General features: G+C 42.0%; 1 protein-coding gene and 1 long non-coding RNA gene across 2 annotated transcripts in view; one reads left to right on the forward strand and one right to left on the reverse strand.

Annotated features, from left to right (window-relative positions):
* LOC122559192 (deoxyribonuclease gamma) overlaps positions 1–15,246 on the forward strand; it is a 34,999-nt gene extending 19,753 nt beyond the window's left edge. Inside the window, exons 6-10 of the mRNA XM_043708574.2 lie at positions 5,206–5,318; positions 8,118–8,230; positions 11,885–12,042; positions 14,374–14,470; positions 14,939–15,246. Of these exons, the coding sequence (XP_043564509.2) occupies positions 5,206–5,318; positions 8,118–8,230; positions 11,885–12,042; positions 14,374–14,470; positions 14,939–15,004 (547 nt within the window). The 3' untranslated portion in view covers positions 15,005–15,246. The remainder of the gene's footprint in view (positions 1–5,205; positions 5,319–8,117; positions 8,231–11,884; positions 12,043–14,373; positions 14,471–14,938) is intronic.
* Positions 5,201–11,937, reverse strand: LOC148147930 (uncharacterized). The gene is made up of 2 exons (XR_015759265.1): positions 11,842–11,937; positions 5,201–5,427 (listed from the first exon to the last, which is right to left on the reverse strand). It is a non-coding gene; the product is annotated as an uncharacterized LOC148147930 (long non-coding RNA).
* Positions 15,247–17,591: the final 2,345 nt, after the last annotated feature.

Here is a 17,591-nt window from a genome sequence, read left to right on the forward strand (position 1 = left end):
TGGACACCTTTGATTTCTGCCATGTGTGATAGTGCCAACAGAATGGGTATAGTTGTTGTAAAACTGTTGAGACAAGCTCAGAGCATGCAGGTGTTCTGTGTCCCAAAACATCTACTCCTACAAAAAGCGAGGCACATGAATCACAAGCATCAAATACCATAGAAAAATAATCAATTGAAATAAAACAACAAAAGAGGTGTCTTGAAACAAAACAGACAAACGTCATTATTCCATGTCTTTGCAGATTTACCTATCTAAAGCTTGAATCTTGTTCCTGTTTGGCAGATCCATGTTGCAGCTGTCAGAGTAATATACCTGCTGTTCTGGGGAACTTTACTTCCAAAATAGAGCCTATGATATCGGTTACATTCTCCTGTGGCAAGTCTTTGTGAATACATGTTGTAAACATCATTAGAAAGTCAGTGTTCCCTGTATCTTCAAAAGATATGTAGGTGTTCTCAGAGTGATCTGGCCTATATCTATATCTTAAGTTATTCAATGCACATTTTTACTAGCCATAGCTAGAGACATTGTTGAGAAAGTCTGAAATGTGATTAATGGGAATTTTTACGTACAGTGCACTGATAGCGATAATTGCACATGAAACATTAATTGCTGGCTTTTTAAATTGGTAACATTTGCTTTCTTGTGGCACTGCAGAAGGGGAATTAAAACTGTTGTTTTCAGGTGAAGCAGAGTTGGAAGGGGAACTAATTGCCTCCTAATTTAAAGTTACAGGTTAGTTACAGGTTACTAATGATTCTTTAATTTCCATTCTCAATTTATGTGGCATTTCCACATAACAAATAGGTTGTTGATGCATATCAAATTTAACAAAGGACATTTCTATTATAACGACAAGGGTAGGAATTTACAATGGAGCATGGTGACAGGCAGTGCGTGCAGATATAAGGTGTTTAATAGAGTCAGTCAAAGTTTACAATTTATAAACCTTTTTAATACTTTGTCCTTTTTCTAATTTTTCTCTTGCAAATTGTTATATTATACCCTCAGATTCCCTGACACTAACTCCATTCAGAAACAGTTAAGATGTATTTCACGGAGTGCGAGACACAGTCTCTACTCAATGGAGCCAAATTAAACCCTTCTCTATGGCTTTTATGACACTACTTCATGTCTGCTTATTGCACAACATTTCTGCACTACCTAACAATGAGCATTTTTCTATTGACATGATTAGATTAGATTAACTACAGTATGGAGACAGGCCCTTCGGCCCAACAAGTCCATACCGACCCTCTGAAGAGTAACACACCCAGACCCATTCCTCACATATGCCCCTGACTAATGCACCTAACACTACGGGCAATTTAGCATGGCCAATTCACCTAACCTGCATATCTTTGGATTGTGGGAGGAAACTGGAGCACCCAGAGCTAACCCACGCAGTCATGGGGAGAATATGCAAACTCCACATAGACAGTCTCCCGAGGCTAGAATCGAATCTGGGTCCCTGGCATTGTGAGGCAGCAGTGCGAACCACTGAGTCACCGTGCCACCCGACATATAAATAGATAGATAATAGAGAGATAAATAGAGAGAAAGAGAGAGAGAAAATGAGAGAGAGAGAGAGAGAGAGAAGGAGGAAGATAGAAAGAGACTGAGAAAGAAAGAACCCTAAATATCATCTTCAGTCCTTGGATCTTTTTTGTGCCAATAGCAGCTGCAAATGAAATTGCCAACTGTCATTGTCTTCTGTCTCACTGATACATGATGATAATAGTGTTTAGGAAATAAAGATTTATGCCTGAAATAAACTTGCAATTGCTTACTGTGAAATCCTATTACCAGCACAATTTTGACATTACAGATATTCTGCAAAGAACATTGGCAGAAGAATATCAACAGTAAAAATGAAATCTGAGTGCTCACTAATGTTGACAGCCATTATGACTTTTTGGAATATAAGGCAACCATAGACATTTATCATATCTTGTCTAAAAATTATCTCAACACATCTTCCCATGCCATTTGTTTCTCTTTTCTCTGTAAAGGCACTGCAGCTTGGTTTCACAGATGCTGGTAGTTCTTCTTGTCCTATCAGCCATTTGTCACCCATGAGTGTACCCATAAATTTATACAAATTATATTGTTCCTTCTCAGGATCAAAATATGCTTTTCGGATTGATAGAGTAAGGTAAGAGAAGCCATTATTAGCTGTCCAGTTGTAAAGTGATAGCTATAATTGTTTGATAGTACTGCTGACATTGTGAGATTATTCACTATTGTATGGAAATGGTGAGCTATGTCACTATATTGTGGTGATCTAGGTAAGCTACCATTTATTTGAATCTATATTGATTGTACCTATGAGCATAGCTACTCTTGCAACTGCGTGCAAGTTTAATCTCCTAGACAGATACGGTTGCCATGGGCTCTCTCTCTGCCTAGCTCTCGTTAACACGTTTGTCGATTTCCACAATAAATATTTTTTTGATGAAATGACACTTCGCTACCTCTCACATGCTGATAATAAATTTGCTTTATTTGAATCTGCAGGTGTATGTAAAATGTTCCTTACACAACTTCATGGGGCTCATCCTGCATTCAAATTTACCTTTGGAATGGAGCTGTCTGATGTATGCTCTCTCCTTGACGTACTGATTGATTAATCTGCTAATGGGTTCTTGACTACGTCAACCACATGCCTACCCTAGGGGTCAATATAGGCATTAGACTTCTCACAGTGCCATGCTCTATAAGATTGGTCATAATGACAATCTTGTAAATAGGTTTTGAGCCATTGCAGACTGTTCAAGCTAGTTGCTGTAATAGCATGCTTTAAACAAGTCTTGTGGGATAATGGCTATCTAGTCATTGCTTGTGATATAGTGCACAAATTCATGAATGGGCTTAGGGCCACCATTTTTAGTCCTGAAAAATGCCAACTCTACCCCAAGTTATTCTGCCAAGGTAACAGATCCCAAAACCGTGAGCAAAAGGTGAAGCTAAGTATTTACTCTGTTACTATTTTAAAGTATCAGAAGTGGTCTTCCCCATTAACAGGGTCGTGTTGTCAAGCCAAACAGATAGTTCTACCTATCACACAAATGAGTAACATGGTCCATGAATTTCAGAGCCAGTGTGATGCTAGGTATCTAGACCATACATTTCAATGACCTGCATGTAGATCTTGTCAAGCATTGTATTCCTTCAGCTGTTTGCAAAAGACAGGCTGCTGTCTATCTTACTCAATCAGCCTTTGCTTTCAAAACTCAGAACATTGTGTTGAACATCAGATATAATTCTATGACAATGTAGCATGAACTGAAAAATCTGGGTGTGTAATAACTACACTTACATGTGTTTAAGATTATCAATTGCGTTCACAATATGGCATCCTTACACTTGCTAGAAGCCATACCTATCCTTACACAGAGCCTAGTCCTCTGCAGAAAAAAAGGCATTGCCTCTTTTCAATTAAACGAGAGCTTGGAGGGCACTGTTTCCTGGTACATTGACCATGGCACATCTCAACCATCTAGAGTTGACTTTTTAAATTTAAACAAAGTGGGGTGTGTTAATAATTTCCTGGTGCATTCCCCATGAGAATGCATGGACCACAACCAATTGCAATCTATTTGTTAGTCAACCAGCACCCTGTTTCTCATAGTGTAAAAATTATTACTCCCTTTGAAATTTGACATTCTTGCATCTGTCCTGATGAGTGCAAGATGAAAAGACTGAGAGGCCAGTTACTTTGTTCAATTAAATACCAGATACCTCCAGATGCAATGCTATTTCTATAAGGTAAAAACAATGACTGCAGATGCTGGAAACCAGATTCTGGATCAGTGGTGCTGGAAGAGCACAGCAATTCAGGCAGCATCCGAGGAGCTTCGAAATCGACGTTTCGGGCAAAAGCCCTTCATTATTCCTGATGAAGGGCTTTTGCCCGAAATGTCGATTTCGAAGCTCCTCGGATGCTGCCTGAATTGCTGTGCTCTTCCAGCACCACTGATCCAGAATGCTATTTCTATATATCAGTCATGGTAGATAATGTGTATCTTTCAGTGTATGTTGTTATTTGGTATGGTGGGGGAGGTGATGATGTTTACTTTTGGCAAGGTGCTAAACTGTCTGTATCCTCTTTCCAGTGGATACCACCCTAGTTTACCTGTCCATTATCCAAGAGAAAGTAAAAGCAGACAAGGTACATAATGGACAGTTGCCATTGGTTTTCCTATATCTGTTGTATCTGAAAGATACCTTGTTCCATATTGTCTCCTAATTGATAATTTCTTCCAATTTCCTATAGTTTGCTTGCCCAAATCTACAGTGACTAGAGTCACTATTCCATGTCTCATTGTGATTTTTGAAGCACATAGAAAATCAGATTATGGTTCTCCATTCAGAGTTCAGAATGGCTGCCTACAAGTCCTGAGTCTGAAAGATATCCAAAGACCAATGTTATTTTGGTCTGTTAAATTGCTTGGATTCTTTCAGCAACCAGAATTTTGAGCATTTCTGTCATTGGACCTGTCATTGCACAGCAGATGAAGCAATGCTAATTTATTCCATTATATTGCCCTGCACTTTAACAAGTAGAATAATCAGATTTGTGAAGAAAGATTAGAATGCTAAAGCAGCGTAAAGGAATATGCCAATTGAAAACTAATGAAATCAATGTTGATGACCACATCCTAGAGTGAAACAAATGAGCAAGAAAAATGCATACATTTATTCAAGCCATTAATCTGCATTTTAATTCAAATACATTGTTCAAAATAACTGTTCAAATACACTTCTAACATTGAGCACAAAATTAATGTCAGTGGTTATGAACTAAACGGTGTAGCAATTCAGAATTATGCATTCCTGATTTGTCTCTTGTAGGAAGAGGGAGGTTGTCCCTAATTCACACTACTTGAAGGAATATATTCTTTAAAAGATTGTCAGGCCAGTCATTTGTTTAAAAATAAATGTGACATTCAAAATGGACTTCCAGAAGGAAAACAAAACCTATCAGGCAATTGTACCACTGTGAGACCCAAGAGCCTTCCAACGAGTGAATAAACCAATGTTTGTAAAGACAAATTTCTAACAAGAGGTACTAAGCCAAATTATAGCATATCTACAACTGCACCAGCTGAGATCCCCCAATCCAATGATCAAACTTGAATCTGGTAGACTTGGTCCTGTTCTGTTTATTCCACCTAACCAATTCATATATTCTCCATATAGTGATGATATTGTGGAAGTGAAACGAGTTTTTCAATATGAAGACATGCAGCTGGGTGATGAGGATGCTTTCTCCAGGGAACCATTCGTGATTCAGTTCAAATCTCGAACCACAGGTATAGTTCTTCACTGTTCCATCGCCAGGACTGGGAACCCGTTGCAGTTAAACTATTCCCGTGTCTTTGCATGTGATCTTGGTAATATAGTCCAACGCGATGGAGCCCACTAAAGTGAAGGATAAGATACGTCAAAAATGGCAAAACACCCTTCTCACACACCTTGTTGCATTAATATTACTAGCTGAATCGAAAATAACATGATAGTCGTATGCCTGGGGAATGGGAAGAAAACAAAGTAAAAGAGAAACATATTTTAAAAGATTTTATGTTTGGTGTAAAACTTTCTCAAACAGCTCAGAAAATGCAAAGTGTATCCTTTTGAGCCAGAACTGTCTCAAAACTGTGGATGGGATTTGTCAGTCCCTAACCAGGTTGATGGCTGGAGTTCAACAGTGAGGGAAAGGAACAGATGGTGACATCAAATATGGGGAGGCTATGGCCTAGTGGTATTATTGCTAACCAATGGAATCCAAGTGTTCTGGGGACCTGGGTTCAAGTCCTGCTATGGTAGTTTCTGTAATCCAATAAAAATCTGAAATTAAGAGTCTAATGGTGATCACAAAGCTATTCTTGGCAAACCCATCTGGTTCACTAATGTCCTTTATGGAAGGAAGCTGTCATTCCTACCTGGTCTGGCCTACATGTGACTTTAGACCCACAGCAATGTGGTTGACTCTTAACTGCCCTCTGGACAATTAGGGATGGGCAATAAATGCTTGTGTACCCAGTGACACCCTCATCTTGTGAATTAATTTTTAAAACTTTCCCTCAAACACTGGAAAAAAACAGGTTACTCTTTCATGTAAATAAACAAACAATGTGGTTTTAATGGTTCACAAACTCCCTTCTATACAACATAAAGTGCATGTTGGTGACTTCAAAGGGATTTACTGGACAGGACTGTCCCAATGCAGATATTGGGAATATTCAAAAGACACTTCCTGAAGAAGGGCTTATGCCCGAAACGTCGATTCTCCTGTTCCCTGGATGCTGCCTGACCTGCTGCGCTTTTCCAGCAACACATTTTCAGCTTATGCCCAAAATGTCAATTCTCCTGCTCCTTGGATGCTGCCTGACTTGCTGCGCTTTTCCAGCAACACATTTTTCAGCAATATTCAAAAGACAATCAGGTATGAAGATAACAGAATCAGGCACAGAGAGAGAGAGAGAGACAGACAGATGGACTCCAAAGGGCCAGACTGGTCATACCAATGTTTTCGCTTGTTATAATCTGAACAAAAAAGTTTACTTTGAACTGCATAAGAACCTTTTGAGAGCAGTACTGAACATTATTATCTGCAGTTATCATTATAATGATGAATTTGTTGTACTTATGATTGATATCTTACCTTTGATTATTACCACATTGGGGTGGGGTGGCTTAGAGTCATAGGCACAGAGATGTACAGCATGGAAACAGACCTTTCATTTCAACTTGTCCATGCTGACCTAAATTAATCTAGTCCCATTTGCCAGCACTTGCCCCATATCATTCTAAACCCTTCCTAATCATGTACCCATCCAGATGCCTTCTAAATGTTGTAATTGTACCTGCCTCCACCACTTCCTCTGGCAGCTCATTCCATTCATATACCTCTGCATGAAAAAGTTGCCTCTTACGTCCCTTTTAAATCTTTCCCCTCTCAGCCTAAACCAATGCCCTCTAGTTCTGGACTCCCCCATCCCAGGGAGTCTATTTACCCTATCCATGCTCCTCGTGATTTTATAAATCTCTATAAGGTCACCCCTCAGGGGGTTGGAGGAGGATAATTGCGTGCATTAATGTATGTGCAACTATGGATCAATGCAGTGAAACCTTCAAAATGCAGGATTTATGCTGATATAATTACAATGCAAGGTGTCATTTATATGTTAAATTATACATGAGACAAGCAATGATTCAGGTTCTAAAGCTATTGTTTACACTCGAACAATCAAGCTGACAATGGATTTGCAGGTTCCTGACTATTGGTAACACAGCCACGTACAAAAAATATACATGCCAAATATACATGCAGAAATTGGCAGCATCATAGGCCTAAATGTGTTTCACACACCTACTAAACAAGTCTCTGTATTAAATGCCAAAGACAGTTCTCGTACATGATGGGGAAAATATAAAAAACAGGCAAGGAAAGAGACAAGGCGCATGGGCCCAAGTCTCCTATTAACTGATAAAGCAAATGATCTAGTTTGTTGATCAGCAAAGCTTTAAGTCTGAATAATGGCTGTAAACTTTCAGTATAATTTACATGAAAGATTGCAGTTCAGCAGCAGATTTGTCATTCAACTTTGCTTGGATTTCTGTGAGGCTTTTAAACAGTTCACATGCCATTTTCTGGTGAATACATTAGAAATACTTATTAGAGTGCAATTTAGCTCAAAGGGAATGTGGTATTGGCTGTTAAGGTCTACCGATTCATTTGGTTGAAATCAGGAGTTTTATTCTGAAGTGGATGAGAGCTACATCACGCTGACTTTAGCTTGGCTATTTTTAATACAGTCAAAAAGTGTGGTGCTGGGATTCTCTTGCTCCTCAGGTGTTACCTCACCAGCTGTGCTTTTCCAGCACCACACTCTTCAACACTGGAAAAACACAGCTGGTCAGGCAGCATCCAAGAAACAGGAGAAGTGACATTTCGGGCATAAGCTCTTAATCAGGAATGATGCCTGAAACGTCGATTCTCCTGCTCTTCGGATGCTGCCTCAGCAGCTGTGCTTTTCCAGAACCACACTTTTCAACTCTGATCTCCAGCATCTGCAGTCCTCACTTTTTCCTTTTTTTCATTCATTCAGTTGTAAAGAACTTTGTGCTCATTCCCCAACACACATGCCCTGAAGATTCAGTCAAAGAAATCGATGAACTATATGACGTCTTCCTGAAGATCAAAGAGAAGTGGAAAGTAAAGGTGTGTTTCCAGATTTATTCATTTTTATATTTTTGAAAGCAAACTATGCAGGAAGGTTAAATGCCACATTTATTACATTTCAGAGCTTAAATCATGCAACTAAATGGCGTAAGTTACTCACTATAATTTGTAACTTTAACTTTTCTTGTCTTTAAAAGTCTAGAAACAGCTACAAGACAATTATCAGCATCAGTCATAAGTTCTGTTTATTTATGCGGTGAAAATATTAATTTTTATTTTTGCTAATAGGATTTCTGAAAATAAACTCCTTCTATCTTTGAACCACATTAGTCCTCTATCTCAGAACTATATTTTGCCTCTGAAAACAATTGGCAGTGGGGGACCAGGACATAGACTTCCAGATAAAAGCCGAAAGAACCGCGGATGCTGTTAATAAGAAACAAAAAATGCAATTGCTGGAAAAAGAGTTCTCCACAGACGCTGCCAGATCTGCTAAGCTTTTGCAGCAATGTATTTGTTTTGTTTTCACCTCCAGATCCTGAGTTTAAGTCTAGCTCACTCTGAAGACAATATTTTCCTCTCACTTTGAATTGTAAAGCAGAAGAAGTTCAGGACAATACATTGCATCATCAGAAAGTCCAGAAAATGATAATAGCCAACTAAAAACTAGAATCACCCTTTATATGGTTTATAGAACTTTTTTTTAAAATAAAGCACCTTACCAGAATTGATTTGTTTCTAATTCTGTCACATGCACCCTTTCTGGCTATGAATAATACAATTTTATTCATTCCAATTTGATGCGTAAACATCCTACCATTTTTCCATTCTCCCCAATCACTTCCCTCTCTTCCCCGAAATTGGATTTGCTGCTTTTTGTTGTAATGCCCTTACTATTTGCTTCTTTTGATTTGGATTTCTCCCCCTCACCTCTGAATAATCTGGAATTTCTTCTCTGTACTATATCTCTTTTATCCTGTACCTTTCATTTTGAGCTTTCTTCAGTTTTGCTTCATTCCCCCCACCTTGTTACTGCTGCTTGTTTTCAAATTCCTTGCAAAGACTGACAGCCTCCTACAAACTGACAACCAGTCAAACCTGGTTCCAATTATCCTCTTGTCATTTACAATTCAAGCTTTCCCATACCAAGTGGCACATGTGGAGACACACCATATTCTCCTGCTTCTTTGATTAGGTTTTCCTAGAAGGCACCAGTCTGTCACCTGAGGCTTTAGCTCCAGGGACACATTGAGCATGACTGTCAGGAGACTCTCCTGTCCCTATACAACATGCTGAAGTGATAATGGTTGATTTTACAAATGCATAATTGCCCTGTTTAGCCTCATTATAAATGCATATTTCATGCTGTCAGGTGCTGGAGTTGAACTTAGAATCGTAGAATCCCTACAGTGTGGCCCAACAAGTCCACACCAACCCTCCGAAGAGTAACCCATTCTCCTACCCTATTATTCTATATTTACCCCTGACTAATGCACCTAACCTCTACATCCCTGAACACTATGGGCAATTTAGCATGGCCATTTAAGCTAACCTGCACATCTTTGGATAGTGGGAGGAAACTGGAGCACCTGGAGGAAACCCACGCAGACACAGGGAGCATGTGCAAACTTCACACAGGCAGTGGCCCGAGGATGGAATCAAACCCGGGTCCCTAGCACTGTGAGGCCTCAGTGCTAATTCATTGAGCCACCAGACTTAAACCGAGAGCTTTAGAGCAGTCCTTCCTTGCAATGTACTGCACCATATGTCCTCCTTCTTGTATTAGTTATATTTTGGGAGCTGATTGAGGTTCTATTAGTTCAATCATTTTGACACACTGCTCCCCATTACAAATGCAAACACACTCAGTCTGAAGAAAAAAAGTCCTGATTAGTTTGAAAGTTACCCCTTGTTAGTTTAAGTATTCTGCTTCCATCTCACTCTATATCTCCTCTCCCATTCTAAGCAGAAAACTCAGCCAAATATTTCTTCATAACTGAGCTCTTTGACGCTTGGAGTGACTATGGTTAGAGTCGATAAAGTGTGGTGCAGGTTAGGCAGCATCTGAGGAGCAGGAGAGTCGACACTTCAGGCATAACCCTTCATCCGCAGAGGGAGGAAGAAAGCTTCTTCAAGGTGGGCATCCTTGGAAGAGGCTTCAGAGTATAGATTCCAGCAACTAGGAGATAGTGAGGACTGCAGATGCTGGAGAAGTCGTGACTATGGTCACCTTAGCTTAAGTAAATCATCAGTCATTGGGAAATTAATGGAACTGAAAAGTGACAAATTCCCAAGAGCTGATGGTTACCATCCGTGGGTGTTAAAGGATGGAAGAGAGCACATTGCCTCACATAATCTTTCCAAGTTCCCGGGATTCAGGAGTTGTAGCTTTGGAATGAAAATTAACTCAGGTCACTCTGCTCTTTAAGAAGAGTGACAGAGGGAAATCAAACAATTGCAGTCTAATATCCGTGGTGAGGAAATTGTTGGATGCTGTAATCAAGGATTGGGTAACTGATCAGCTTGAAAAGTTTCAGTTAATCAATTAATTTAAAATTATCTTAATACATAATGAGTCATATTGGCACATTTCTAAACATTGTGCAGCATAGAGGGCCAAGGGATACATGTACATATAGTTTGAAGATGACAACACTTATTGAGAGAGTGATTAGCAAAGCATATGTGATCTTGGGCTTCAGAGAAACATTGATTACAAAAGTCGAGAGGTTATGTTGAGTCTTTATAAAACTCTACCTGGCTCACAACTAGACTATTGCTTTTGGTTCTGGTCATCATGCTTCAGAAAGGTTGTGAGGGCCCCTTGAGAGGATGCAGAGGAATGATTCCAACAATGAAGATTGTTAGCTACAGGATTAGGTTGGAGAAGCTGGGGTTATTTTTGTTGAAATAAAAGGAAACTCAAGGAAGTTTTGAATGAAGTGTTTAACATCATAGAACTTGTTGAGTAAGGTGAAAAAAAGAACAGCTCCCGTGAGGTTTTAAGGTAGGCAGAGGAACAGTTTATGTAGTAAATTGTAATGTTCCAGAACCCAATACACATGAGGGTGTTGGAATCAGAGACATTCAATGATTTCAGAAGAAAATTGAATGGGGAATTTGAAGCAATTAGATATGCAGGCTTTGGGAAAAGAATGGAGCCATGGAACTGTTTGAATTGTTCCATAGCGAGCTGGAATAGACTCAATGGACCAAATACCCTGCTGCAAATGACTCTGACACAATGCTTACCCATTGTAAAAACTAATTAGTACCTTTCTAATCTGCATGGCTCAGTACTACCCTACTACAGTCTTAACACAGAAAGTTAAGATAGGTTGAGTGAGAGATTCAATAAAGCAACCCCTTTGAAAAAAAATTAAAAGAAATTACACGTGTTTAAAAAAGTGAATAAATGCAAAGTATTACAGTTATCATCCAACATGACTAAAAATACAACGTTGTTGACTGCTGATTTGGGCACTTGCTTAATGATATTTTTGGAGAGGTATTGACCAATTTAAAGTTTAAAAAGTTACTGCATTAAAACAGTGAGTAGAATTTTATACAAGCAGAGTAAAATGACATCTATCAATGACAGCAAAAACTGTTCAACTGGTTTAAATTAGTTAGATACCAAACAGTCTTACTCATCTCTCACTTCAGGTGACTTCTCTTTTACCCTGTCCACAGAACTTTATGATACTTGGGGACTTTAATGCTGATGGAAGGTATGTGTCGAAGGACGAGATGAAAAAAATCCGACTCAGAACCGATAATAATTTTCACTGGCTCATTGGAGATGATGAGGACACCACCACAAATGCAAAGACTGACCGGGCCTATGACAGGTAAAGCACAGGTTACAAGCCTGGGAATCTGACAGGGTCAGAACAAAAATCTTAAATACCTGTTTCCTACTGAACACCACGCTCCCCACTCCTAACCATCTTTTAAACTTACGCTCTCCCATTTCTTAAACTCCCCTCCCCAATATGACATACGCTTTGCAACTCAGAGGGTAAGTAGGATTTCTGACTGCTCATGGTGAGGTGTGAATGTAGCTCTGGGTAACCCCAGCCCTGCTAATTTTCAAGCCGTTTACCCAGAATTCCACATGTCATCTTTTTCTGACAACCTGAAGTAGGAGCAATCATGTGCAAAGTGAATACGCCTCCAGACACCTCTTCAGCCTGTTTCCTGTACGTTTTTTTATACCTAACATCAGTTTCTGATTAAAAGGAGATTGAAGGGTTACTGCCAGCAACAGGTTGGTGCATTATTCATGTTTTTTTTCTCCACGGATTGTTCTAAGAAAATCTTTTCAGGCTAGAATACTGTAATATTACTACCTTCATTCAGGCTTCCGTTCCCAAAGGTACCTTTAATAAAACTTACCGCAGGCACATGATATTCTTTACTTCACTCACTGCTAGCCATCTGTTATGTTGTATGCGAGATTAATCCATAATTAATGTGACTCATAATATTTTACTCACAGCAGGAAACTATGCAATCCCGTCTCACCCAAAAGAGCTTGCGAATCAGTCCCATCTCCCCTTCTTCCCCCATATCCATTAACATTTTTTTTTCAAATATCTATCCACTGTTGTTTTACAAGCTATGCTGGATTTTCTTTTACTCTTCCTTCTGCTGAGGGGAGACTGGGAGAAGCCTCACTTCCCTGAACTGAGTCACAACGTTTGTCTTAATATCTATCTGAAATGAAAGAGTTTCAAGCTCTGATCTGAAAGACAGCAGCTCCAAAAGTGCTACGCTGAAGTGTCATTTAAAGCTCTGTGCTTACATTTTAAATGAGCTTTCACCTTCAATCTTAGGGAAACAGACCCTTCCCTCGTCCATATCAACCGAGATATCCTGAATTAATCTAGCCCTATTTGCCAGCATTTGGCCCATATCCCTCCAAATCCTTCCTATTCATAAATCCATCCAGATGCCTTTTAAATGTTGTAACGGAACCAGTCTCCATCATTCCCCTGGCAGTTAATTTCATACGTGCGCCACCCTTTGCATGAAAACATTGCCCCTTTGGTCCCTTCTGACTCAAAAGTGAGAATGCAAACTAATATTGTATGGCCTATACATACCATACCCTGGGTAAAATCTTCATAGAATCCTTACAGTGTGGAAGCAGGCCCTTCAGCCCATAACCTACACATCCCTGAACACTATGAGCAATTTAATTTGGCCAATTCACCTAACCTGCCATCTTTGGACTGTTGGAGGAAACCAGAGCAACCCCACACACACACACACACAGGGAGCATGCGCAAGCTCCACACAGGCAGGTACCTGAGGCTGAAATCGAACCCGGGTCCCTGCTGCTATGAAGCAGCAGTGCTAGCCAGTGAGTCACCGTACCGCATGAATACAGCCAGCTTCTCTTCCTCTTCAACTGATATTGCTATTCTTTAGCCAGTGCAAGAGCAGCTCACTAAATTTCAGTCCCTTTTTGTGGATGTGAGTCATCTTTTCTTTCCCCACCAACTCTCACCCCATCAGGAGTTCTGCTCCAAGATGTCACCTCTGTCAAATGGATTGATTAATTGTTCTCCAAAAGTCCTAACTGCCCCCTTTATATAAGGGGAGGGTTGGCAACTCATGTGATGCAGTCATAGTGTCACTGCCTCTGAGCCTGGAGGTCTGGGTTCATGTCCCATGTGTTCCAGGGTTATGTGACAATATCTCGGAATGGGTTGCTTTGGAAATCTCTATAAGGGGCTGAAACCAGAAGAGCTAATCACCATTCCAATCACAGGGAAAAGATGCTTTAAGTCATCATCAAATGCCAAAACTTAACTCGCTCTGGGACACAAGAGATGACAGACCTGTCAACACAGTAGAAACATAAGGAATGAGATGACAAACAAAGTAAATAAGATGAATCACAAATCCATTTAAAATATGAAGCCATGTTTGGTTCAGAAAGTGAAATGCATGTGGAATGACAGATTTAAATCAAAATGAGTATTTCCTACTTTAATATGTCAAACTTGGATAGATTGTATCCATTAACAGTATATGTTTTTGTTTCCCTGTGTAAAGAGTCTTGTTGCAATGCAGTGTTGCACTTGATATATACAAGTCCACAGCGATTTCTCTGTTTACTGTACACTGTTATTGCACTGTCTTTGATTTGTGTCTATTGTTGTTGTTGACAGAATTGTTGTTTACGGAGATTGGTTTTATAAGCAGATTGTTCCAAATTCTGCCAAGCCTTTCAACTTTCAGGAAGAACTGCACCTGAGTGAAGAGCAGGTGGGTCATACCAGAACTAGTATCGAGAGTTGAGTTTTAACTGGGCTTGTACTAAAAACGTGGATGTGTGGGGACAACTCTGTCACCCACCCTCGAGCCATTTTTAAATATATGATAAATCCACAAAGTGTCCATATAATAGTGGACGGCACGGTGGCACAGTGGTTAGCACTGCTGCCTCACAGCGCCAGAGACCCGGGTTCAATTCCCACCTCAGGCTACTGACTGTGTGGAGTTTGCACGTTCTCCCCGTGTCTGCGTGGGTTTCCTCCGGGTGCTCTGGTTTCCTCCCTCAGTCCAAAGATGTGCAGGTCAGGTAAATTGACCACGCTAAATTGCCTGTAGTGTTAGGTCAGGGGTATGGGTGGGTTGCGCTTCGGCGGGGCGGTGTGGACTTGTTGGGCCGAAGGGCCTGTTTCCACACTGTAAGTAATCTAATCTAAAAAAAACTTTTCTCTTTATGATCAGGCTTTGGATGTGAGCGATCATTATCCTGTTGAGGTGGAACTCAAATTAAGAAATGAAAGAAATTAATCCAACCTGGATTGAGTCAGTGGACTGGAGAACATTGCGTGAATAGAAACTGGAAAACACTGAACTAATTGTTGAATCTTAACAAAATTTGATATGTCCATTGTGCTTCAGTATTTAAAAATCCATACTTTTGCCATCAGCTGCTCTGGTAAATACAAACGATTTGACCTTTTTCTATTATTACAGCAGAAAGTGGGTTCTCTTACTTTTAACAATAAAAGTAGCAACTCATATTAAGGACAGCATTGTACAAGTGTCATATCCATTTGAGCACTGACACCTCAGGAACTGACACCAACCGCCACCTGAACTCCCCCACCCCACTCACCCACTCCAACCTCTCACCCTCGGAACGCGCAGCCCTCCACTCACTCCGTTGCAACCCCAACTTCACTATCAAACCAGCAGACAAGGGAGGCGCGGTAGTAGTTTGGCGCACCGACCTTTACACCGCTGAGGCCAAACGCCAGCTCCTCCTCCTTGACCATGACCCCACCCCCCACCACCAAACCATCATCTCCCAGACCGTCCATAACCTCATCACCTCGGGTGATCTCCCATCCACCGCCTACAACCTCATAGTCCCACAACCCCGCACCTCCCGCTTCTACCTCCTGCCCAAAATCCACAAACCTGACTGCCCCGGCCGACCCATTGTCTCCGCCTGCTCCTGCCCCACCGAAATCATCTCTGCGTACCTTGACACCGTCCTGTCCCCCTTAGTCCAAGAACTCCCCACCTACGTTCGGGACACCACCCATGCCCTCCACCTGCTCCATGATTTTCGCTTCCCCGGTCCCCAACGCCTTATTTTCACCATGGACATCCAGTCCCTGTACACCTCCATCCCCCATCACGAAGGACTCAAAGCCCTCCGCTTCTTTCTTTCCCGCCGTACCGACCAGTACCCTTCCACTGACACCCTCCTTCGACTGACTGAACTGGTCCTCACCCTGAACAACTTCTCTTTCCAATCCTCCCACTTCCTCCAAACGAAAGGAGTAGCCATGGGCACCCGCATGGGCCCCAGCTATGCCTGCCTCTTCGTAGGATATGTGGAACAATCCATCTTCCGCAACTACACTGGCCCCACCCCTCACCTTTTCCTCCGCTACATCGATGACTGTATCGGCGCCGCCTCGTGCTCCCACGAGGAAGTTGAACAGTTCATCCACTTCACCAACACCTTCCACCCCGACCTCAAATTCACCTGGACAGTCTCAGATTCCTCCCTCCCCTTCCTCGACCTTTCTATTTCTATCTCAGGCGACCGAATCAACACGGACATCTACTACAAACCGACCGACTCCCACAGCTACCTGGACTACACCTTCTCCCATCCTGCCCCCTGTAAAAACGCCATCCCATTCTCCCAATTCCTTCGACTCCGCCGCATCTGCTCCCAGGAGGACCAGTTCCAAAAACGCACAACCCAGATGGCCTCCTTCTTCAAGGACCGCAATTTCCCCCCCCGATGTGGTCGACGATGCCCTCCACCGCATCTCTTCCACTTCCCGCTCCTCCGCCCTTGAACCCCGCCCCTCCAACCGCCACCAGGACAGAACTCCACTGGTCCTCACCTACCACCCCACCAATCTCCATGTACAGCGCATCATCCGCCGTCATTTCCGCTACCTCCAAACGGACCCCACCACCAAGGATATATTTCCCTCCCCTCCCCTATCAGCATTCTGTAAAGACCACTCCCTCCGTGACTCCCTCGTCAGATCCACTCCCCCCACCAACCCAACCTCCACTCCCGGCACCTTCCCCTGCAACCGCAGGAGGTGCAAGACTTGCGCCCACACCTCCCCCCTCACCTCCCTCCAAGGCCCCAAAGGAAACTTCCATATCCGCCACAGATTCACCTGCACCTCCACACATATCATCTATTGCATCCTCTGCACCCGATGTGGCCTCCTCTATATTGGGGAGACAGGCCGGCTACTTGCGGAGCGTTTCAGAGAACACCTCTGGGACACCCGGACCAACCAACCCAACCACCCTGTAGCTCAACATTTCAATTCCCCCTCCCACTCCACCAAGGATATGCAGGTCTTTGGACTCCTCCATCGTCAGACCACAACAAAACGACGGTTGGAGGAAGAACGCCTCATCTTCCGGCTAGGAACCCTCCAACCACAAGGGATGAACTCGGATTTCACCAGTTTCCTCATTTCCCCTCCCCCCACCCTGTCTCAGTCAAATCCATCAAATTCAGCACCGCCTTCCTAACCTGAGATCTTCTTCCCGACCTCTCCGCCCCCACCCCAGTCTGACCTATCACCCTCACCTTGACCTCTTTCCACCTATCACATTTCCGACGCCCCTCCCCCAAGTCCCTCCTCCCTACCTTTTATCTTAGCCTGCTGGACAAACTTTCCCCATTCCTGAAGAAGGGCTTATGCCCGAAACGTCGATTCTCCTGTTCCCTGGATGCTGCCTGACCTGCTGCGCTTTTCCAGCAACACATTTCCACCTCAGGAACCACCTAGTGAATGTCACGACTAGTGACTGTCTACTGAATCTTTGCAAAAACTCTCTGACTGAGTTCCTGTTGTGGTAGCACCTGTAAATATACTTAACA

Source organism: Chiloscyllium plagiosum, unplaced genomic scaffold (assembly GCF_037043375.1).
Source record: "Chiloscyllium plagiosum isolate Xiang-an unplaced genomic scaffold, Cpla_swu_hap1 HiC_scaffold_14, whole genome shotgun sequence".
Classification (NCBI taxonomy): domain Eukaryota; kingdom Metazoa; phylum Chordata; class Chondrichthyes; order Orectolobiformes; family Hemiscylliidae; genus Chiloscyllium; species Chiloscyllium plagiosum.